At 41.3% G+C, this 19,169-nt stretch overlaps 1 protein-coding gene across 6 annotated transcripts in view; it reads right to left on the bottom strand.

The window, feature by feature from the left end:
* CEP112 (centrosomal protein 112) overlaps positions 1–19,169 on the bottom strand; it is a 206,747-nt gene that overhangs the window by 46,944 nt on the left and 140,634 nt on the right. For 4 of the 6 annotated variants that reach the window (XR_015947983.1, XM_035104026.3, XM_035104024.3 and 1 more), the window contains 2 exons: positions 9,250–9,312; positions 5,514–5,663 (listed from right to left, as the gene is read on the bottom strand). Coding sequence is in view for 3 of the 6 variants with exons in the window: in XM_035104026.3 (XP_034959917.2) it covers positions 5,514–5,663; positions 9,250–9,312 (213 nt within the window). In the remaining 3 variants the exon portion in view is untranslated. The remainder of the gene's footprint in view (positions 1–5,513; positions 5,664–9,249; positions 9,313–19,169) is intronic. The other 2 variants (XR_015947984.1, XR_015947985.1) reach the window with 1 other exon arrangement.

Below are 19,169 nucleotides of genomic sequence, written 5' to 3'. Positions count from 1 at the left end.
CTCATGTGCATGCCAAACGCCAGCTGCAAACGAGGACTGTTGTAAACCACTCATGGGGATTGAGCAGAAAGCAGTCAGAAGGGCATAAAAAACGGAGTACAGTATTAAAAAGAAGAAGAAGGAAGGCAGCACTTCCACAAAGTATAGTGCATTAACCTTGACAACTCAAACCGCACTATAATCTCAAAACATCAATCACCTTTCGTTTCCCTCTACCCCCTTCCTAGTTTCCAGACTTTTCACCAAATTTGGTCAATTACCGTGTGGTATTTTAGAGGAGCTGAGGAAACACATAACATCAGCTGTGAGCCAAGCATGGTGGCTTGGTAGCGAGCCGTGGTGAAGGGTGTTACCAGGTATGCAGACAATTAGAACCTGCTGATACGGTTCAAATTATTGCATAGGCACCAGTAATTGCTGTTTTTACTCAGGGGAATTGCAAGGACATGAATTATATTAACTTTAGAAAGGAAAACACAAGGAACCTAAATATAGCCCTATAAGGACAGACCTACATTTTTACTAAAGCTAGAGAAAATGAGCATGTTCTCCAGCATCTCCAAAAACAGTCTCCTGAAGATAGAAGGACTCCCAGTCTGTAGAAAGAGCATCAGGTAAGAAGGATTTGGCAATGCAAATTTTTATTGATACAGGTCCAATTTGTTCCTCTCTTTTTTCTGTGTGTTTTTTTAAGCACCAAGCAAACTTGCTTTTTCATCTCCCTTCCCCTAGCCCCACTACATATCTTTTAGATATAGGAGGCCAACCCCTGTGTTAGATTATGGCTCAAGCGATGTGGCATGCACAGCTTTCCTGAAACACAGATGTGAGAAGAGTAATATCTTCTTGAGGACTCAGCAGGGACCCAATGAGGCTGGGTTGGGAAGTGCACCAGATGAACCCTATGACAGTTGCGTGGCTAAAGTAAGGAATATTCTGTGCTTGAGGAACCAGGCATGTGTTGTGGACTGCTGAACCATGTTCTGTCCCCTAGCGGTTTTTTAGTCTCCAGAGATAGGGGATACAGATGTTATGGCAAGGCTGGTAACTATCAAGGAATCTGTAAAAATGATTTCAATCCATCTCCTTAGTTTTCTTCAGACAGGGGGGTACTATCTTGCAGAACTGGCTTTAAAATGGAGTTATGCTAAGGGTACAAAAGGCAGAATAGTTAATACTTGGGCAAGCATAGCACCCCAAGGTTTTTCTTAGCTCACCCACATGGCAAAACAGAACACTTCTTTCTCTTCCTGGTTGGGCACACTATGAAAACCTACATGCTTCCAGAACCACAATACTGGATTTCATAGTTAATTGGCCAAAGGCTAGCTGAGAAAATGCAGTTAGGGAGAATTAGTGCAATATATAAAATGCCATATTGCTTCATTATGAAATCAGGATTGATGTCTCAACAGGCTATGTTCAGTTTACTAACAATGGAGAACATGCATGCTCTTCTGCTCTTTAAATTTCACCCTCATCCTAAGCCTGAAATAGAGAATTCCCCCCCCCCCAAAGCGTAAGAACATCATTGGGCCTTCCAAGATCAGATCAAGGTTCTTGTTGTCCAGCATCCCAGTGAGGACAGCTAGATGCCTTTGGAAACCCACAAACAGGAAAGCAGAGGCAACAGTCCTCAGGTGCTGTTTCCTTCTTCTCAAAAGTGGCATTCAGTTGCATCTTGACTCCGAATTTGGCTTCGATTAAGCCAACATGGCTAATATCCTTTGACTGACTGATCTATCCTACATAAATATGTCTAAGGAGGAGGGCTCCCTTAGAAATCTAAGAAGCTACTTGGCAGGGGCATTGCAAAGCACCTTTACAGACTGATATAGGAGCCTGCTTCCTAAGCTATCTGAAGTGGGTGGGTCAGTTCTAATAACTTGAACACTTACATCTTCTGTCACACCTTCCAAACAAACACCCTCCATGATTTTTTTCACAGGTTTCAGCTTGTTCACCTTTCTTGAAAATATCAGGTGTAGTTTAATATTTCATTTGAAAATGAAAATGCCTATAACTTTCTATTAATATGTCAAACTCTGAAAACTAGGTGCAAATAGCTTTACTGCACAGCAATAAAATTTGTAGGCTTACAGACATTTGCTTTGAAAATGCCAAATGTTCCCACAGCCTTTTGGTGGTGAATATAAAAGTTGGTTCATATTGTATTTCCACCTACACTGCTGGAATAGCCTCCAAGTCAACACTGTTCCAGAAGAGAAAAGGAAAAAGGCAGAATTCCAGAAAGTCGCTGGAAGCAGAACAAAGCCTGACAATTGGAAAGCCTACACAGGCTTTTGTACAGGCTATTTTGTTGATACTTGGTTGGAAGAGGTGGAATCCTGGCTTTTTAAACTGCCTTTTTTGTGATGCCCCAGATTTTTGAGGCTAGGATCATCCTGAATGATGCTTGATTCTTAGGAGCCCACTATTAAATTCATTCTAAAAGCGGCCTTCTTCATAACACATTTAAAGTAGTTTCATGTATTACTTTCTGGGAACCCATTCCTGTTCATCTTTCACAATTTCATCTTACTTGTCTACAGTAAACAACAATTGAGTGAACCTTTTAAGTTGCATTCTTTTGGGAAGGTACCACATTGACAAAAGGCAACATTTTCCAAAAGCATTGTTGTATGAAAAAGGCACCTGGTGTTATTTAAAAATTAACTTCAATTTAAAATTCTTTTGCAATAAATGTCAGCCTATAGACTGATCTGTATACGTCAGTAATTTGCAACATTTCTATTTTTAGGGAAATGTTTCCACATCAGCTACACAATATTCTCAGTCATGTTTGAAGATATGCACAGTTCATTCCTAGACTTGCATTCGTTCCTTGGACTGTGGGCTGTGCTGCTTGAATGGCAAGTGTGACATAACATGCACTAAAACACTCTCTTCTGGGTGCATGTTACAGGAGAAGGAAAGATCAGAAATGAAGAAACAAGATGCCTTTCAGTAAAAGTTGTCCACCTTTATAAATGCCTTTAATGCAATTGATGGGAGTCTGCCATGAGCCCTGAAATGTTGTGGAGGCTGGTCAGAGCAGGACAAAGGGTGGGAGGAGTTCCCCACTGATGAACCTGGGAAGCAGAGGATGGGCAAGGTCCAGGCCTCAAAACACAGCAGAGTCACCCTGAGGGACATTACAAATGAGGGCTCAGATCCCAGGGAGGGTTCCCATGGCAGATCCACCCTGTCCCCTCTCATATCAGCCAGATGCTGTGTGCCCAGTTGGCTTCAGCTCCTGTGCCCTCCTTGCCTCCTGTCCCAGTACCATCTCTGGTGCCACTCATGCCAGGTGTCACCTTTTTTTTTGTTACGGAACCTGTTTTGGGGAGTGGGTTATTATCAGGGAAAAAAATAACTGGTACTGAGATGACCAGGTTAATATTCCAGGATCTTTTCAAGGGATTAGTAGTTCTCATGCATGGTGATCACTGAGAAGCATGAGAGCTTTCATTCTCTAACAGGAAGCCAGCAAGGTCATAGCCAAGGTGAAGGTATTTTAAAATCACCTTTCCCCCAATCCTCATAGTAGAAATATTACCTCAATAGATTAGCTCTTCGTGTAAACCCTCACCCAGTTAGAGTGCATTCTTCATCCTCTAACATTATGTTGCAGTCAACCTTTTTGCCAATTCACAAATCCACCTGGTTCACAGCTGCTGCCACTCATGATCAAGAAATTTGCAGTGCAAGTGGCCGATATAGGACTGAAGCAGTAAGGTGAGAATCTAGGAAATGACATGGTTCAGTCAGTCTAAAAAGCACTGCTAAGTGCTAAAAAGCAGACACCTTTTCCACTTGCCGTTGCTCTTACCAGCTGATTTGGGATCCTGCTCTCTCCCCAGCCACCTTCATGAGCACATGAACCCCACCTGTACTGTGAGGAAGAGCAGCAAGACCATTTGGGCCCCAGTAAACTTATCTGCCACAATGGGAGTTACAATAAGCTGGCAGGTTCCACCTAGGCCCCAGAGGGCCAAGATGCCACCCTCAAAGGTAAGCAGTTTCCAGCTGCATTACAGTCACTTCCAGGAAAGTTGAGCTGCCATGTTGTTGATTTTTCCACCAAGTCCTGTTTTATGTTTTTAAATGTGAGCAGCCCATTCTAAATAAGATGCAATCCCTAAATCTAATTCATAAAATAAATGCAAACATGGAAACTTAAAAAAAAAACCTTCCCTTTTACTGAACAGATGAATATAAACATTATAGCACCTTGTATATGAAGAGGAGCATCATCTCTCCACATTGTAATAGGTTTTTGGAGGATAATTGTTTTCTTTTGGGTGAAGGATGCTTTTAAGAGGGCCATTATATTCCCTAAAATTATAAAATGATACGAATCACAATCTTGTCAAGTAATGAAGGCTGATGCTTCTCCTCCTTTGAAACTCAGATTGTGAATGGTTTGCAAGGGTAGCCCCTCAGAGATTAACCTTACATTCACCATATTTGCCTTGGAGGGAAACACTTTAAGAAATGATTTCACACCGACTGAAATATCAGGAACAAGAAAATGTGTTGCTGCTTCTCTAAGCATGATCCGTCGAAACCAGAGAAAATCAAGTTAAGTTTCATCCTCACCTTACACATGTTGAAATACTGTTAGAAATGGAATGCCACATAAAAAGAAGGAAATATTAATGAAAGTAGCATAGTGGAAGATTTCTGCCACAAAGGCTGAGTCTGCATATAACAGTAAGCCATAGTTAAACGAAGTATGGCTTATCAAGAATGTGCAAGCATTCACATACATGCTTGCTCATATTGTGCCCATCCTCTTCCTTTTGCCACACCAGGAACAAGGCAGAGCACTGCCTTAGGGTTATGTGGAAACCAGCACAAATGATTTGTTTTCCTCCAAACCATAAGAACAAGCCACAAATGTTCTTGACACGAGAACTGGTTCTCAGGTGGACACCATTCAAGCAGTTTCCTCATTGCTGGTAAGCCATACTTTGTTTAACTCTGAACTTACCATTATGTGCAAACCTGCCCAAAATGTAACACTTAGTGCAGCCCTTGTTTTGCAGAATTTATTGCAGTGTGGCTTTCCCCATCTCCTTTCTCCGCATCCCCCAATCAGCTCGGGGGGGGGGGGGAGTCAGGGGTACTCCAAGAACAGCATGAGAGGGGAGGAGGAGGGGAGATAGTTCCATCAGGCAAGCACAAATGTTTATGCTTACGAAGCAGTCTCTATAAAGCTACTTTGAATCCCACCCTAAAGTTCCAGCAATACTTTGAAAAAATGCTATCCCATACCTAAAGGTTTACTGTTGTTATTAAAAAAATACTATAGTAAATTTCTTTCCACTTATTTCCCATAGAAAAACTGGTCAATGAATGTATCACAGATCAAGTCCAGTGAATGAAACTGTCGAGCGCTGTAAGAACATGAATGTTGCATGCATTCATGCAGCCACAGTCAATGCTTTCAAAACTTTTAATTATGCTCAAACAGCTGGTAGCATCATTGACTCAAAGCCCAAGATTACCTTGATTGCTCTGTCATTATCTCTAATCAGCTGCTTCTTCTCATCTTCAAACTTTTGTAAAACATCCTGCAGACGCCTTTCTGCAGCAAGCTGCTGCTGGTTTCTTTCCTCTGTCAGAGAGGAAATGGTTGTCTTAAGATCAGCTATGATCTAAAAAGAAAACAGCATGCTAAAACTCCTACAATAGTAAGAAGTTTATGTTTTGCATGTATTTACACTTGACACAAAAATCTGAGTTAGCAAACTCAACTGTGAAAACTAAATAGTTTAAATTAACATATTATACACTAGCAAGCATAAAATTCCACACAGAGAAAAGAAATATAGCAAGACCCAGAATGGCATAAAATTGCTGAACATAAAAATATATGAAAAATTTTCCACTATAAAATTCCCCAATAATTTACTCACCAGAACAAAGCACATTTGTTATGAGAAAACATGGGAAATAAGGTTTTCCAATTTTCCACTTCGCTGCAATGATTTTGTAAAATCAATTGTCTGAAATATTCTTGCACATTAGGATATGTAGCAATGATTCATGACATTCTGAGCTAACCCCCAGAGAATGACAATTGCAATATAAACGATAAACATTGGATACTTTGGTTTAGTAGGCATTTGCCAACTTTCTTGAAGTTGCATTTGCCAGCCTGGAGAAGCTGCAGACAATTGCAGTTTATGCTCAAGGAGGCATCTTGATGTGCGGAAGGGAAGCAGTTTTTTTAGGGGGCTGCAAAAGCTGTGGTCTGAATTGGACTCTGGAAATTCCCTACACATGTGCAGAGAATTGTGTCAGGGGTGGGGTTTTTTGGGGGGTGGGGTGAAGCTTTAGACCCTGGTCCATGACATATCACATTTAGTTTATGAAATTAATCTAACATAGCAGTTAGTTCCTACTATGATTTGGCAAGTTTTGAATGAGAGTCTCACAAAAGTCTGCATGCATGTTTGTCATAATACTTGTCTTCTATCTTAGACCACTGCCTTCAGCACACTCACTTCAGAGTAAGCCTCACTAGACTTCACTGGGCCAAGTTCTGAGAAAACATCCCAGGGTTAGGCAATAATGACAGTCAGTCACCGATATCTTTCTTGCAAAAAATATCCATCATCATTACTAAACATTCATTTTCCAATTTCCCCCCTCCCTGTTGACTTCCCTCAACCTCCATTTCTGGTTTGTTACATCTAATGATACAATCTGCTGTTTATATTGTCATACTTATTCTCCAGTTGCATCTGTTCATAATGGAATTTCAAAAATATCAAATTGCCCAGAGGCATCTGAGTAACTCATAATATTAATAACAACAACAATAAATGATGATATATAGACTGTTGAGCACCATTTTGTCAGCTTTACAACAAGAAGAAGAATTCAAAAGAAACAGTTGTCCCTAGTAAAGCACTGATATGAAAATATATTTAATAAGGGAACGCATCTGGGAAATGCTTTCTTGAAAGGAGCTCATGCGTAGCTGAATACACCAAGGTACAATCATCTTATGGCTGCCTTTCTGTCCTAAATAAATGGCATGTTGGGCAGAAAAAAATTGTGTATGTGCACCTATCTACTTACCCAACGTTCTGGGACTAAATCACTAATTCAACAGTGCAGATGTATACAACGTCAGACTAGTCATTTGGCTTGTGAAGTTGGGATGCTCTACAAAAGCACATCAAATCCCACCAAAAGAGTCCATGGAAACATACGCTAAAGTATCCAAGTAATTTTAAATTATCTGCTTAATTAAGATAAAATTGCAGAGAGAACACAGGGTGAGAATACCTGGATGGGACTCTAAGGTTCTTCTGAGTTAAAAAGCTGTGGTGTTTTAATAATGTATTAAGAAAATTTTGAAAGCAGCGGATAGACAAGGAAATGCTTTGGGCAGTAAATCTCAGGGGAGAAAAATGTAATTGTTTATTTTGCCCAAACTTCAGAGAGAATTTCTTGGAATCTATTTTTTGTGTGTGGGTGTTAAAAAGCAAATGTTCCAAGAGGCCAGAGAGTGTTAGATTAGGCTGATGTTGTCAGCAGCCCGACCACATGAAAGTTACAAGTGACCTATTATTAACATTACATTACGAAAACTTCGTTCAAATGACAGTGGGAGGCTGATGCAAATCCCACAAGAAGTGAAGACATTCAGAATTAAAGATGAAGTCCAATATTTTAATTTGGTCTCTGTGCCAAAAATGTGACCTAAAAGGCTGTGACACATGTACAAACCCCTACAACAGCCTCCTCAGATTAAAAGAAAATAGAAAAACACAGGCTAAGAATATGTCCACTCGTTCTCCAGGATATGTATAGAAACTGCTTGTACAGCTTGAATCCCATCCTTGGTGCAGCCACTGATTAATTTATTTATAAAATTATTTGGATCTTGCTTCTTGGCTCTCAATAGGTGCTCCATTTCCATGTCTTGGAGGAACTTGCTTTGCTGAAATATTTCTGAACAGATATCACCAAGAACACTGCCCAGTTTCCCAGAACAAGACCCACTGCTTACAATGACAGACTGATATTCTTCCCAGTCAGTGGATTTGCTCCAAAAAAAGGGTTGATGAAAATCTGCTGCCCAGGAAGGACTCCAGCCAGCTGTTTCAGCAGAAAGCTAGAGAAGTTCCTGCTTGTGGATCATTAAGTCAGTCCTACAGACTGCCAGTTCAGCCAAGTTAGGTTCTTATTGCTGCCCCATTTTCATGCCAAGCTTTGCAGTCTTTCGGAGGAATTCCTCCCAATGGTCTCTTTTCTTGCTATAGCTCCTATTAGAGAAGTGGGTAGGTAGGATCAGGGCTTTTTTTCTGGGGGGATGTGGGGGGACGCAAAGCCCTAAACATTTTGTGAATCTAGGTTTGGCCTCACCAAGGGGCAGTATTTCAATAACTTTGGTGCTGGAGGAGACTCTTAAGAGTCCCATGGACTGCAAGAAGATCAAACCTATCCAAACCTATCCATTCTTAAGGAAATCAGCCCTGAGTGCTCACTGGAAGGACAGATCCTGAAGCTGAGGCTCTTTGGCCACCTCATGAGAAGAGAAGACTCCCTGGAAAAGACCCTGATGTTGGGAAAGATGGAGGGCACAAGGAGAAGGGGACGACAGAGGACGAGATGGTTGGACAGTGTTCTCGAAGCTACAAACATGAGTTTGACCAAACTGCGGGAGGCAGTGGAAGACAGGAGTGCCTGGCGTGCTGTGGTCCATGGGGTCACGAAGAGTCGGACATGACTAAATGACTAAACAACAAGGAAAATGAGAATAACCCTAAACATTTTTTTAGAAAAAAAAGCACTGGGTAGGATAATATGTTTAATGATTCAGTAGCATCTAGGCCACTTTGCAGCATATGTAAGATTATATTTCAAGCAACCACCTCTGAGTTTCCAATCAGTTCATGCATAAAGCAAACCAGGTCGCAATAGTTCCTGGTTCATGCATTTCCTGTATCACCCAGCAAGGAAGCTGTATGAGCCTTTCCTGAGTGATATAGAGCAGAGCATTGATTCACTTACTCCCCCCCCCCAAATGCAAAAAGTATTCATCAACAAAGTACAAAAGGAAAAGGGAACAACTGGAGCTGGGGTTAAATACTAACACTGCAAGAACAGAAGCAAGTCTGCCTTATTTCTATTTTCATTTTCAAAACTGAAAGAAAAGGGAAAAACAACAACCCAATAACAAAAATCTAAGTTTTGTAAAAGTTTTGTTTTGTTTATGTTTCCTACCTGTGAAGATTTGGCAAACTTCTGACAGTATTCCTTTTCAATCTGCTTCAACCTGCTGTTGGCCTGAAATACACACACATACACACACAAAAAAGGAAACCAGATTATCTCAGATGAAGAACGTGTACAGACATTTTGCCACTGACCCCTATTGCCTGGCACCTCGTCTACATGCCTATCACTAAGCAGCTGGGATCTCTGCCAATTCCAACGCCCTTTTGTGGCAGCCAAAAAAACGCTAGGGCTTGTCTTTGAACTACAGCCAACTATTCATCACTTGAAAGGCGGGTGGGGGGGGAGGAGAATAGTACCTCTGCTGCCAATTATTAGAGAAACATAAAGGACCCTGTGGATTAAAAAAAGACGGGGGGGGGGGAACAGAGTTTATCAGGATGACTTCATCTCTGTGAGAAGAAAAAGGGGAAGGAAAAAACCCATAAGCTCCACTGGAGGCTGTGAGGGTACAATGTGATGCATACTCTATGATTTTGTGTGCCAGCTGATGCCTGCAAGTTCCTTTTGTCATATTCTTACACCTTTTTTACTGAAAGCTGGCGGCCGTTGAAGTAAAAATCCGATATGCTATGGAACCACTTGGATACCCTTTGAACCCACCCCCCGCTTATCTTTCATATCATATTCATAAGCCAAAAAGCAATATGGAAAGAGGGGGTTCTTCGCTGCTTTTGATATCACATGCAATGGAGAGGGTGGCGTTCCTGAAATTCACCACACACACACACACACACACACACACACACACACACAAACACCACGTAAATTTTCTCTATCTCCCCTTTCCCCCAGCCTACTTGGGCCACAATTTTGAAATAAAGATTTCTTTTAATAACCAGTTCCAAAAAGACACCTCTCAGAACTTATTACACACAAGTAATTTGCTCAGTGTTCTCATGTTTCTGGATGCAGAATGCAAAGCCATACGTTCTAAGAAAATGTTTGTAGGTGACACAGCACAGTGGGTGTGCTCCAACAGCTCTGATGCATGGCCTCCTCTGTTCACTTGCGGCGCAGGCAAGCACTCGGCGCAGCACACCACAGACAACCATTGTGCTGATGTGGAATGTTTTTATGAAAGGGGACAAGAAGCTCTGGACAACGCCCACTGAGTTTCGAGAAAAGCATTAGAAAAAGCAAGCAGTGAAAAGAACTGACTCTGTGGCTAAAGCTATGAGCTCACTTTAGAGCTCAATTCTGCAGCTGTGGGTCAGAATTAACTTCTCTCTGAACTAAATATAAAAAAGAAAATAACTTAGCCTGTGCCGGCAATGAACTCCTCTGATGCCAAAAGAACGCTGTGCAGGTACTGCAGACCACCCACAGGTGATCAAGGGCAGAGTTAGGGCCCAAAGAGTCTCTTCAACATTGGGCAGAGTAAAACTGGGTCATGTATATACTGAGAATCTATGCATCTTTACACATTTTGTGTGTGTGTGTGTGTGTGTGTGTGTGTGTGTGTGTGTGTGTGTGAAGCAGTGAAAAAGATGTACAGCTTGCAGCTGCTGTGGGACTAGCTATGTACAGAAATTATAGAAATCTAACAGTGGGGGAGGAGTGTTGCTTTGAGGACTGAAGCCTAGTGGCTTTGACCCCGCTCACCTGGCTGGGTTGCCTCAGCCACTCCAACCCAGCTTCCAGCAAATATAAAAACACAATAATACTCCCCTCAGTCCTTCCAGTATTCAAAAAAAGATGCAAAACTGACCAGATTAGACAGCAAGCAGCTTAGGGGGTGAAATGGATGGAATCATTTTTGTTGTACAGTGTACCCCGGAAGACGGTTTGACTTCCGAAACATTCAACAATCGTGGCGCATAGCTGTGGAAGAAACACAGTGGAGGCTCAAAAACAGAAGCATTTCCTTCCGGGTTTTCAGCGTTCGAAAACCAGAACGTTCGGCTTCCAAGATGCTCGAAAACCGAGCATCTGCACTTATATCACACTCTTAGGTGTTCCCAATGGTCACCACAAGCAGTTTAGCTTCGGGAATGGTGCAGCAGCAAACCCTTCTAGACCACCCACAGCATCCATGCTCATGTAGAGTTTGCTCAGCATTCACTGAGAAAACACTGGGTGGAGGGCACACAAAAAACCCACCCCAAACCAGTTTGACCAGAGAGAACAGCAGTACAGGTGCCATTACACTGCAAAGGCAGTAATGATCATTCAACACAACACTGCCACCAAATTTGTAAAAACTAGCATCTGTTCTGTACACTGCCTACAAAGATAAAAAGTTCCTAGCTAGGGAGCTCTTGAGTGCTGCTAAAACTTTTTGTTTGGTTTCTCTCCTCATCTCTATGATTTTTATATTTGGCTTCTAGTTGTTGGTTGTTTTGCCTGTTTTTTGTTTTGTTTTTTTGCTTAATCCGTATTGTAACATGGATCGTATATTGTTGTAAATTGGTGTTACGAGCTGTCTTGCAGGCCCCATGAGGGCATAATATATATTGTTGCACGTAAATAAATACCCCAGGCTCGAGTCTGGGAGCTCAAACGCAGAACTGTGTAAACAGGAATACATTTTGAGGGCCTTCTTCTTATATAGGGGGAAACTATGGTGTCATCAAATGAAAAAAATATTTGTGTGATGAGGCCACTCTGGAATTACACACATGGCATTCTGATCAGACAGGCAATTCTCTGCAGCATCCAGCTAACAGAAAACCAGTCCTGTGAGTGTGTAGTAGAAGCCTACTGTGCATAGCACTAATTGGCCAGTATCTGCAACCATCCCTAATCCCCAGAGCAGTTTTAGAACTTGGTAGAACTCACAAAAAGAAGTGATACTCAGCCAAATGCATACCTCCTGCCATGGAAGACAAACCTGCTACAACCCCTGTTTTAGTATTTTGTTTGTATGCAACTTACTCTAACGCTGTGTACATTCTGAACGAAATAATTTGCCAAAGTAATTCAATTCTGCAAACTCTGCTAGCAAACAAATTTGCATTATCTCCCCATGATTTATTCCAGTTTGACTAGTGATGGGGAGGGACAGCAGCTATGCAGGGTAAGCCCCACTACTAGAAATCTTTGTTTCCCCTTTAGCGTTGTCGTTTTACCACAAGAATTGCCAACATTTCTTCAGCATATCTTTGCAACCACATGGGCTAGAAACTTGGTTGGTTTTTTTAAAATGAAAGCAGAGATGCAATTCTGCATTCTGTGCATTTTCTGCACTGTTGTAGAACTTTGGCCTACACTCCAAAAGCTATTTGGTATGCAACCCAAAAGCTACTTATGCATTATTAAATGGTAACTACAGTTTTGACAATATGCTATTTCAGAACCAAGAATGAGAAGGAAAGATAAGTCTGCTGGAAAGCCAAGGAGTATTCATTGTGTTCCAACTCATTTCTTATTAGAGGGATCCACAGAGCCTAATAGTCTCTACTACCAGTTTCAGGTGCCTTATGAAACTGCTATTTTTCATCCGGCTGAACTTGTTAATTGAGAAAATGAAATTGTATAAGTCATGGTGGAACTAGATCCTATCTGATCCTACTTTTTGTTTTTAAATAGTCAAATTCCCCTTATTCCTTCCCCTTTTTCCTGAAAGATTTCCCTTTTATCCGATTAGGCTCTGGTAATACCCATGCTTCCTTGGAAGAACTTTCTATTGACATCAATAAGGCCTGAACATTTTAAAATCAAGTTTCATGAGTTAAATACAGGGGCAAGTGTTTAAGCAGGGGTGTCAGTGTTGCGGGGAGATGTGTAATTGATGTACTTGTCGTTCTACCAGTGATGAAAAGCTGCTACAGGTATGCAGTTCGTTTATATGTCAGCATTCTGTACTAATTATATCCATATTGTAAGCTGCACCATGTTCAGCCAAAGCCTGAATGCTAACAGTTAGCTGGAATTAGATCAAAAGGATGTACAGTGCTATCTTTTAAGGCCTTCATACTGTGCTACTGAAGGCTGTATCATCTGCTTTCTTTTCAGTAATATCTTAACAGATACACTACAATTTAACACCAGCTCTACTCTTCAGAAAACATAGTACTTGCTGGTAAAACCATGTTAAACTTCCTTAAGCGGATCAAAAGTGATGATCAACAGATATCTGTCTTGTAAAGAAAACTTTTGAAGCATTCCTTTCCTCTTGTCTGACTCACTCAGCGGAGCTGTGGGCCAGTGTTTGCGACACTACAAACAATTGCTTATACAGTGATCAGTTCTGACATCATAAACACTGGGTTGTGGTTTCCCTGAATGAATGAGCTCTGCAGCTGGCTGCTGCCTAAGTGAAAGTTTTCATTCCTAAATACCTTGATGAGCAGCCACGAGGAGAACGGAAATGACAAATGGGTTTGGTTTTGGCAAAAACATAATGGCTCATAGTTTGCAAGAGCAGCTGTCTCTCTAAAGTATTATAGCTCTGAAGTCCACATAGGCATCAAATCTCTGTGTTTATGATTATGTCCTTAGCTCACCCTGTATTGCCCAGTTACTGTGGTGCATATGGCATGTTATTATCTCATGCGTTTTGAAGTAGAGGCAAACACTGTTCCTTACCTACATGTTATCAATAGCCAATAAGTATTGATTGACGGAAGCCATAGGTTAATTAAAACAAGCACAATGTCTGAATCAACAGGAAACACGAGCAACTGAGTTTCTCAAGTCTCATTTAACATAAAAGCCATTGCTAAAACAAATCTTTAATAAATATTTCTAGTTGTGACTCTCAAATTAGTTCACTGAGATAAATGAATCACCTTTGCAATCCTTTGAAACTTTGGAAAGCAGTTTGAATGGCAAAGTGTCTAGAAAGGTAGCCTCAGGTACAATTCCAACCAGAGGCAATGCACTGACATCAATCTATAAGATGTCACAAGAATATCAGCAGGCATCTCACACAGTAATGAAAAGGTAGCACTGTTCTTCCTGCCTGTCCTGGTACTATTCAACCTCAGGCAGAGAAATCGAGGGAAGCAGAATATTGGGCTGATTAACAAGTAATGCTGAAATGTTTGCACACCTCTTCCCTCCTCTCTCCTCCTTCCACATGGCTGGAAGAAGAACTTCTGAAGCATTTCATTTCATTTTTTGACGAACCCTGGCAAATATGAACCAGAGATTTTAGTTTAAAAGACACTCCAGTGAGCTTCTAAACAAGCCCGCTTTAACCCATAAGGCGGGCTTGTTTAACTCACCAGAATACACTTTAGTCAATGATTTCTGATTCATACACAATGACAAGGGGGAAAACAACCAAGAAGGCACAGAAAGAAAAAATGGAGGCCTTAAGGTGTACAGGAAAAGGTTTGTTTGGCCCAGCACATTTCAGAACAAATCTTCTCCAGAGGCACTTGTGAACAACAGTTCTCAACCTGGTCCATAAACCACTCTTGCCTGCACTCACCAACATCCAAAGAAGGGCAGTCAACATGAAGACAAAATACCCATGAATCAGGGGGGCAGCACCAGATCAAGGTCTCAACCGATGAAGTCCTCTCTCATGCTTGGTTTGATAGAGATGTATTTATCAAGTGTCCACATGTCAGGAGGCTGTCAGCGGCTCCTGGCTGGTGGCCCAGGAAAGTATAAAGACAAGGGAATGATTCTTACCATCCTTTTTTATTTATTCAGTAATTACAGAGAGATGTCATTGCCTGAGTGAATCTCCACAAACACACCCACACCCATTTCCTCATTCATCACTTCTACGGGTGCTGCTACGTGTCCTCTGTCTTTGAGCTCTTTGCTCTCTTACTTTCAAGGCTCACCAGGTTTGGGGTGTTTGTGTGTCTTGGAATGCTTTCTAATGACGTGTCAGGCAGGTGTTGCTCTGACTCTCCCATGATTTCCCAACCTTTCCGCTCATCTGCCTCTGAGCTGCTACCTCCCTCAAACCCCTGTTGTAAATTTATACTGTGTTCCTCTTCCTCCTCCCTGAAAGCTTCGGGAGGGGGAGGCGGTCTCCATCATTCCTCCTCTGCCCAGTCCCTGACACCATATCAGTGGAGCACAAAAGTGGCAACCAGAACACCCAAGCAGACTGATTCAGCAACTGAAATAAAATCTACATACCTGTCTGTCTGTGTCCCCCTCCTTTCTTGTCCCTCTCTATCCACCCTTCCTTTATTGTCTTCTTCATTGTCTACATCTAGACTGTAAGCTCTTTGAGGTGGAGGCCTCTCTTTTCGGCTTCAGTTGTATTCTATACATTGTAAATTGCACCAAGTATTTTATACATGAATGGCACTAGCTGTCAAAATGGTGTCCGGGAGGAATTTTGCTGAATCGGCAAAATGTCAGGGAAAACCTGGATGTATGGCAACATAATGGGAAAAAACAGTGGAAACAATTCAAAAACACTATTTTTGGCATAAAGGTAAAGGGCCCCCTGACCATCAGGTCCAGTCGTGTCCAACTCTGGGGTTGCGGCGCTCATCTCGCTCTATAGGCCGAGGGAGCCGGCGTTTGTCTGCAGACAGCTTCCGGGTCATGTGGCCAGCATGACAAAGCTGCTTCTGACGAACCAGAGCAGCGCACGGAAACACCATTTACCTTCTCGCTGGAGCGGTCCCTATTTATCTACTTGCACTTTGATGTGCTTTCGAACTGCTAGGTGGGCAGGAGCTGGGACCGAGCAACGGGAGCTCACCCCGTTGCAGGGATTCGAACCCCTGGCCTTCTGATCAGCAAGCCTTAGACTCTGTGGTTTAACCCACAGCGCCACCTGGGTCCCTATTTTGCGGGTGTCAGGAATTTTACTTTTTGAAATGTGGCAACCCCATACTGCCCACTAGTTGCCAAAATCCATGTTCCTGAGTTGTCCCTATTACTGTACTTGGTCTGCATTCAACACTATCTGACCGCCAGTGCATGGGCTGTTGTGCTAGTGAGAGGGCAAGAATAATGGAAGCTTGTGCAACTGGTTGTGCAACAGGAAGTATTAGGACCGCAATAATATATTGTGCAGCTAGCCAGAAGAACGAAGCTGGCTTCCAACACCTTCTTTATGCAAGCCATTCCACTAGCATAGCTAGTACATCTGTAAGGGACTTTAACTTAGTGTTACTTTGAATGTCTCACATTTTAACCCTTATTTTAAGGATAAGTAAACATGAAGTCATAACTTTCCAATGATTAACAGGTTGATTTTCTAGGACCTCAGTAAGTTCTCATGGATGTGATGACTCAATTGCTCCACAAAAATGATGGGCTGAAGACTAACACAAAAGGCAGGATCTGTAGTTTAGTTATCAAGTTTCTAAATGGGATGATTTTTCACAAGCAAATGTAGCACTCAATAAAATAATAAAGAATTAAGGACTCAGACACATTTTCAGAAATGATCTAATCCCCCACCCCACACCAAAATACCTCTGGCCTCTCTCCTTTTGGAGTTATATGTGAATGACTTCCATCAATTCCAGTAAGCACATTCTGAGTATGTTTTCCACAATGCATTTTTCAAAGAACAGGCTTCAGCTGGTTAAACAATGAAATAAAATTTAACAATATTTTAAAAACCACAATGGTAAGGCAATCGTTCTATACGAGTTAATATTCTCTAATTAGCTGAGTAAAAATATAAGCATACTTTTAAAAGACAGGGAGGGAACTACAGAAGGAAGACTTGCTCCAGGGAAGAAGCAACAGTTCTCTGATGTATAGCAAAGAATTGCACATCAAAGGGCTAATGTAAATGGGTCCATATTCTAAAAATAATAATTAAAAAAACTTCCTTACAGAAGTCTCCTATACAAAAAAAAAGGGTGGGGGAGAGAGCGCTGAATAGTTTTGACTGATGTCAAGAAAATTACTCCAAGAATGGCTAATTCTAGCATATATCCTAAAAAGGATCAGAGATAAGACATGGTCTCAAAAGACAGCATGTGACTACTGTACTAAAACATCTGCCCTGGCCGCTCATACACTGCCAGGGCAGGTTCAAGATTCTTGTACAAAGTCCTGAAAAACTTGAGCCCTTAAGGACTGCCCGAGCCCTTACATCACTGAGATCATTCAGAGGTGAGGTTTTAATCCCCCACCCGTGTTACAGAGGCCTCAGGCATTTAGTACTGCCAGCTCCATTCTGTGGAACACTCTTCTAGCAGAGATTTGGCAGGCATCATTGCTTTGACTTTCAACTGTCTCTTGAAGACCTTTTCATGCCAGCAGGCCTTTGCAGCTCTTTATTTTTGATTTGTCGGTCACCTTATTTTTATTTTTTAATGGTATTTCATGTTTTAGCGCCATACCCCACCCTGGCATTTTATGAATCAGCAGTTTAGAAATACTTTTGCAAATAAATAAGTCCTGCTGCTATCGAAGTCAAAAGCAAAAACCCCAAATTTTAATGCTATCCTGGATATGGGAAGGACAGGTCTTCCCCTTTGATGACAATCAGCTGATGGTAAGGGCTCAGGAAGCACTGCTCACCCTTTTCACTAGTGGATCACATGACACATCTGTCAAACTTGGCCCACGGGTATCTGTGTGGAGAGAAGGTTTTGGCATACTGGACCAATGGTGTATTAACTACCCCTATTTGAGCCAATCTGCTCAGTCTCCAAACTGCTGTAGTTCTGCATGCGCCCAGTCATAGGTTCATTCTGAGACAGGGGAGAAGTAACAAGAAAATGAATAAAGGCAAACCGTTTTGTAGAAGCCTACAGAAGAGCTTCTTTTGAAGTTGAAACTGTGAATTAATTGCAAACCAAAATGTAAAGATGCTAATGGTTAAGAAGAAATCAGTGTGATTAGTGCAAAAAAATAGTGCTGAGTTTTGTGGGAAAGACTTCATGAAATATAAATGTTAACAAAAGGGTGTGTGCGTGCTCTAATAATTTAATAAATGCCTTTGATAAGTCATACAAAATCTCCTGCTGTTTTCTGAAGTACAGCCAAAATCCGTGATATGAAGTAATCAATGTTCCTTAGTAAGATTACACTGGATTACTTTAAATAGTTTTAAATAGAACAAAAGCTTCAAAAAAGAAAAATAGTGCAACTTCACAGAGCCAGAAAGCATTACCAAACCAATGACTAATCATATGCAAGTCCAGCAAAATCCCAATTAAAAGTAGAATGGAATGTATTGCTCAATCATGAATGCAATTAAAAACATAAATAAGACTTGTTGGAGACTCTAGTTTTTCAGTATTTCATTGTTATCTGCACTCAGTTTGCAGCTGTAGGTCAGAATTAACTTCTCTAGACTAAATATCAAAAAGAAAACAGTTTTCAGGATTTGTCTTCCATTCATATATATTACACACACAAAGACACTCCAATTCACTCACTCACTCACTCACACACACACACACACACACTCCAATTTATTTCAAATTCACACCAGAATGGCAACAGTTTCACCTAAATCAGATTTTATACAAGTTAAACATCCTTCCTATACTCAAATGTGATTGTAAAAGTACTTTGATCTCTATTTCCAAATATATTTCTCTGTGTAATCCATGACAAAATATAATGTGATTTACTGTATCTCTGTATGACAGCCCAACAGCTGACAGAACTTAGTAATTTAGCATAAGGAAAAAAAACCTTCTGGCACCAAAATATACAAATCGTAATTGAGGCACTTTAGTATCGTATTACAATGAAACATATGCAGGCTGATCATAAAGACTTCAAAACAATTATAATTCTTTCTCACCCATTTAATGAAGGTGGTTTTTATTCCCTGACATGTTCTGCAGCTGCAAGTCATTTTGGAACACTTTGGGGGTTTTTTTCCACATTAAAAGACTGTGTAGGCCTAAAAGCATCGAATTACGCAACTCCTGGTTTTGCAGCCATTCCCACCATCCTTAAAATCTTTTACATTTCTCAAGTCAGGGTGAGACAAAGCAGGAAGAAAACGATTTTCTGAAACATGTACTCCAAAAGCAGGACTGGCCTGACATCAGTCTTCCCTG

Source organism: Zootoca vivipara, chromosome 2, assembly GCF_965207765.1.
Source record: "Zootoca vivipara chromosome 2, rZooViv2.hap1.1, whole genome shotgun sequence".
Classification (NCBI taxonomy): domain Eukaryota; kingdom Metazoa; phylum Chordata; class Lepidosauria; order Squamata; family Lacertidae; genus Zootoca; species Zootoca vivipara.
The sequence above is the reverse complement of the archived record's forward strand: the minus strand, read 5'-3'. Positions and strand labels throughout refer to the sequence as shown.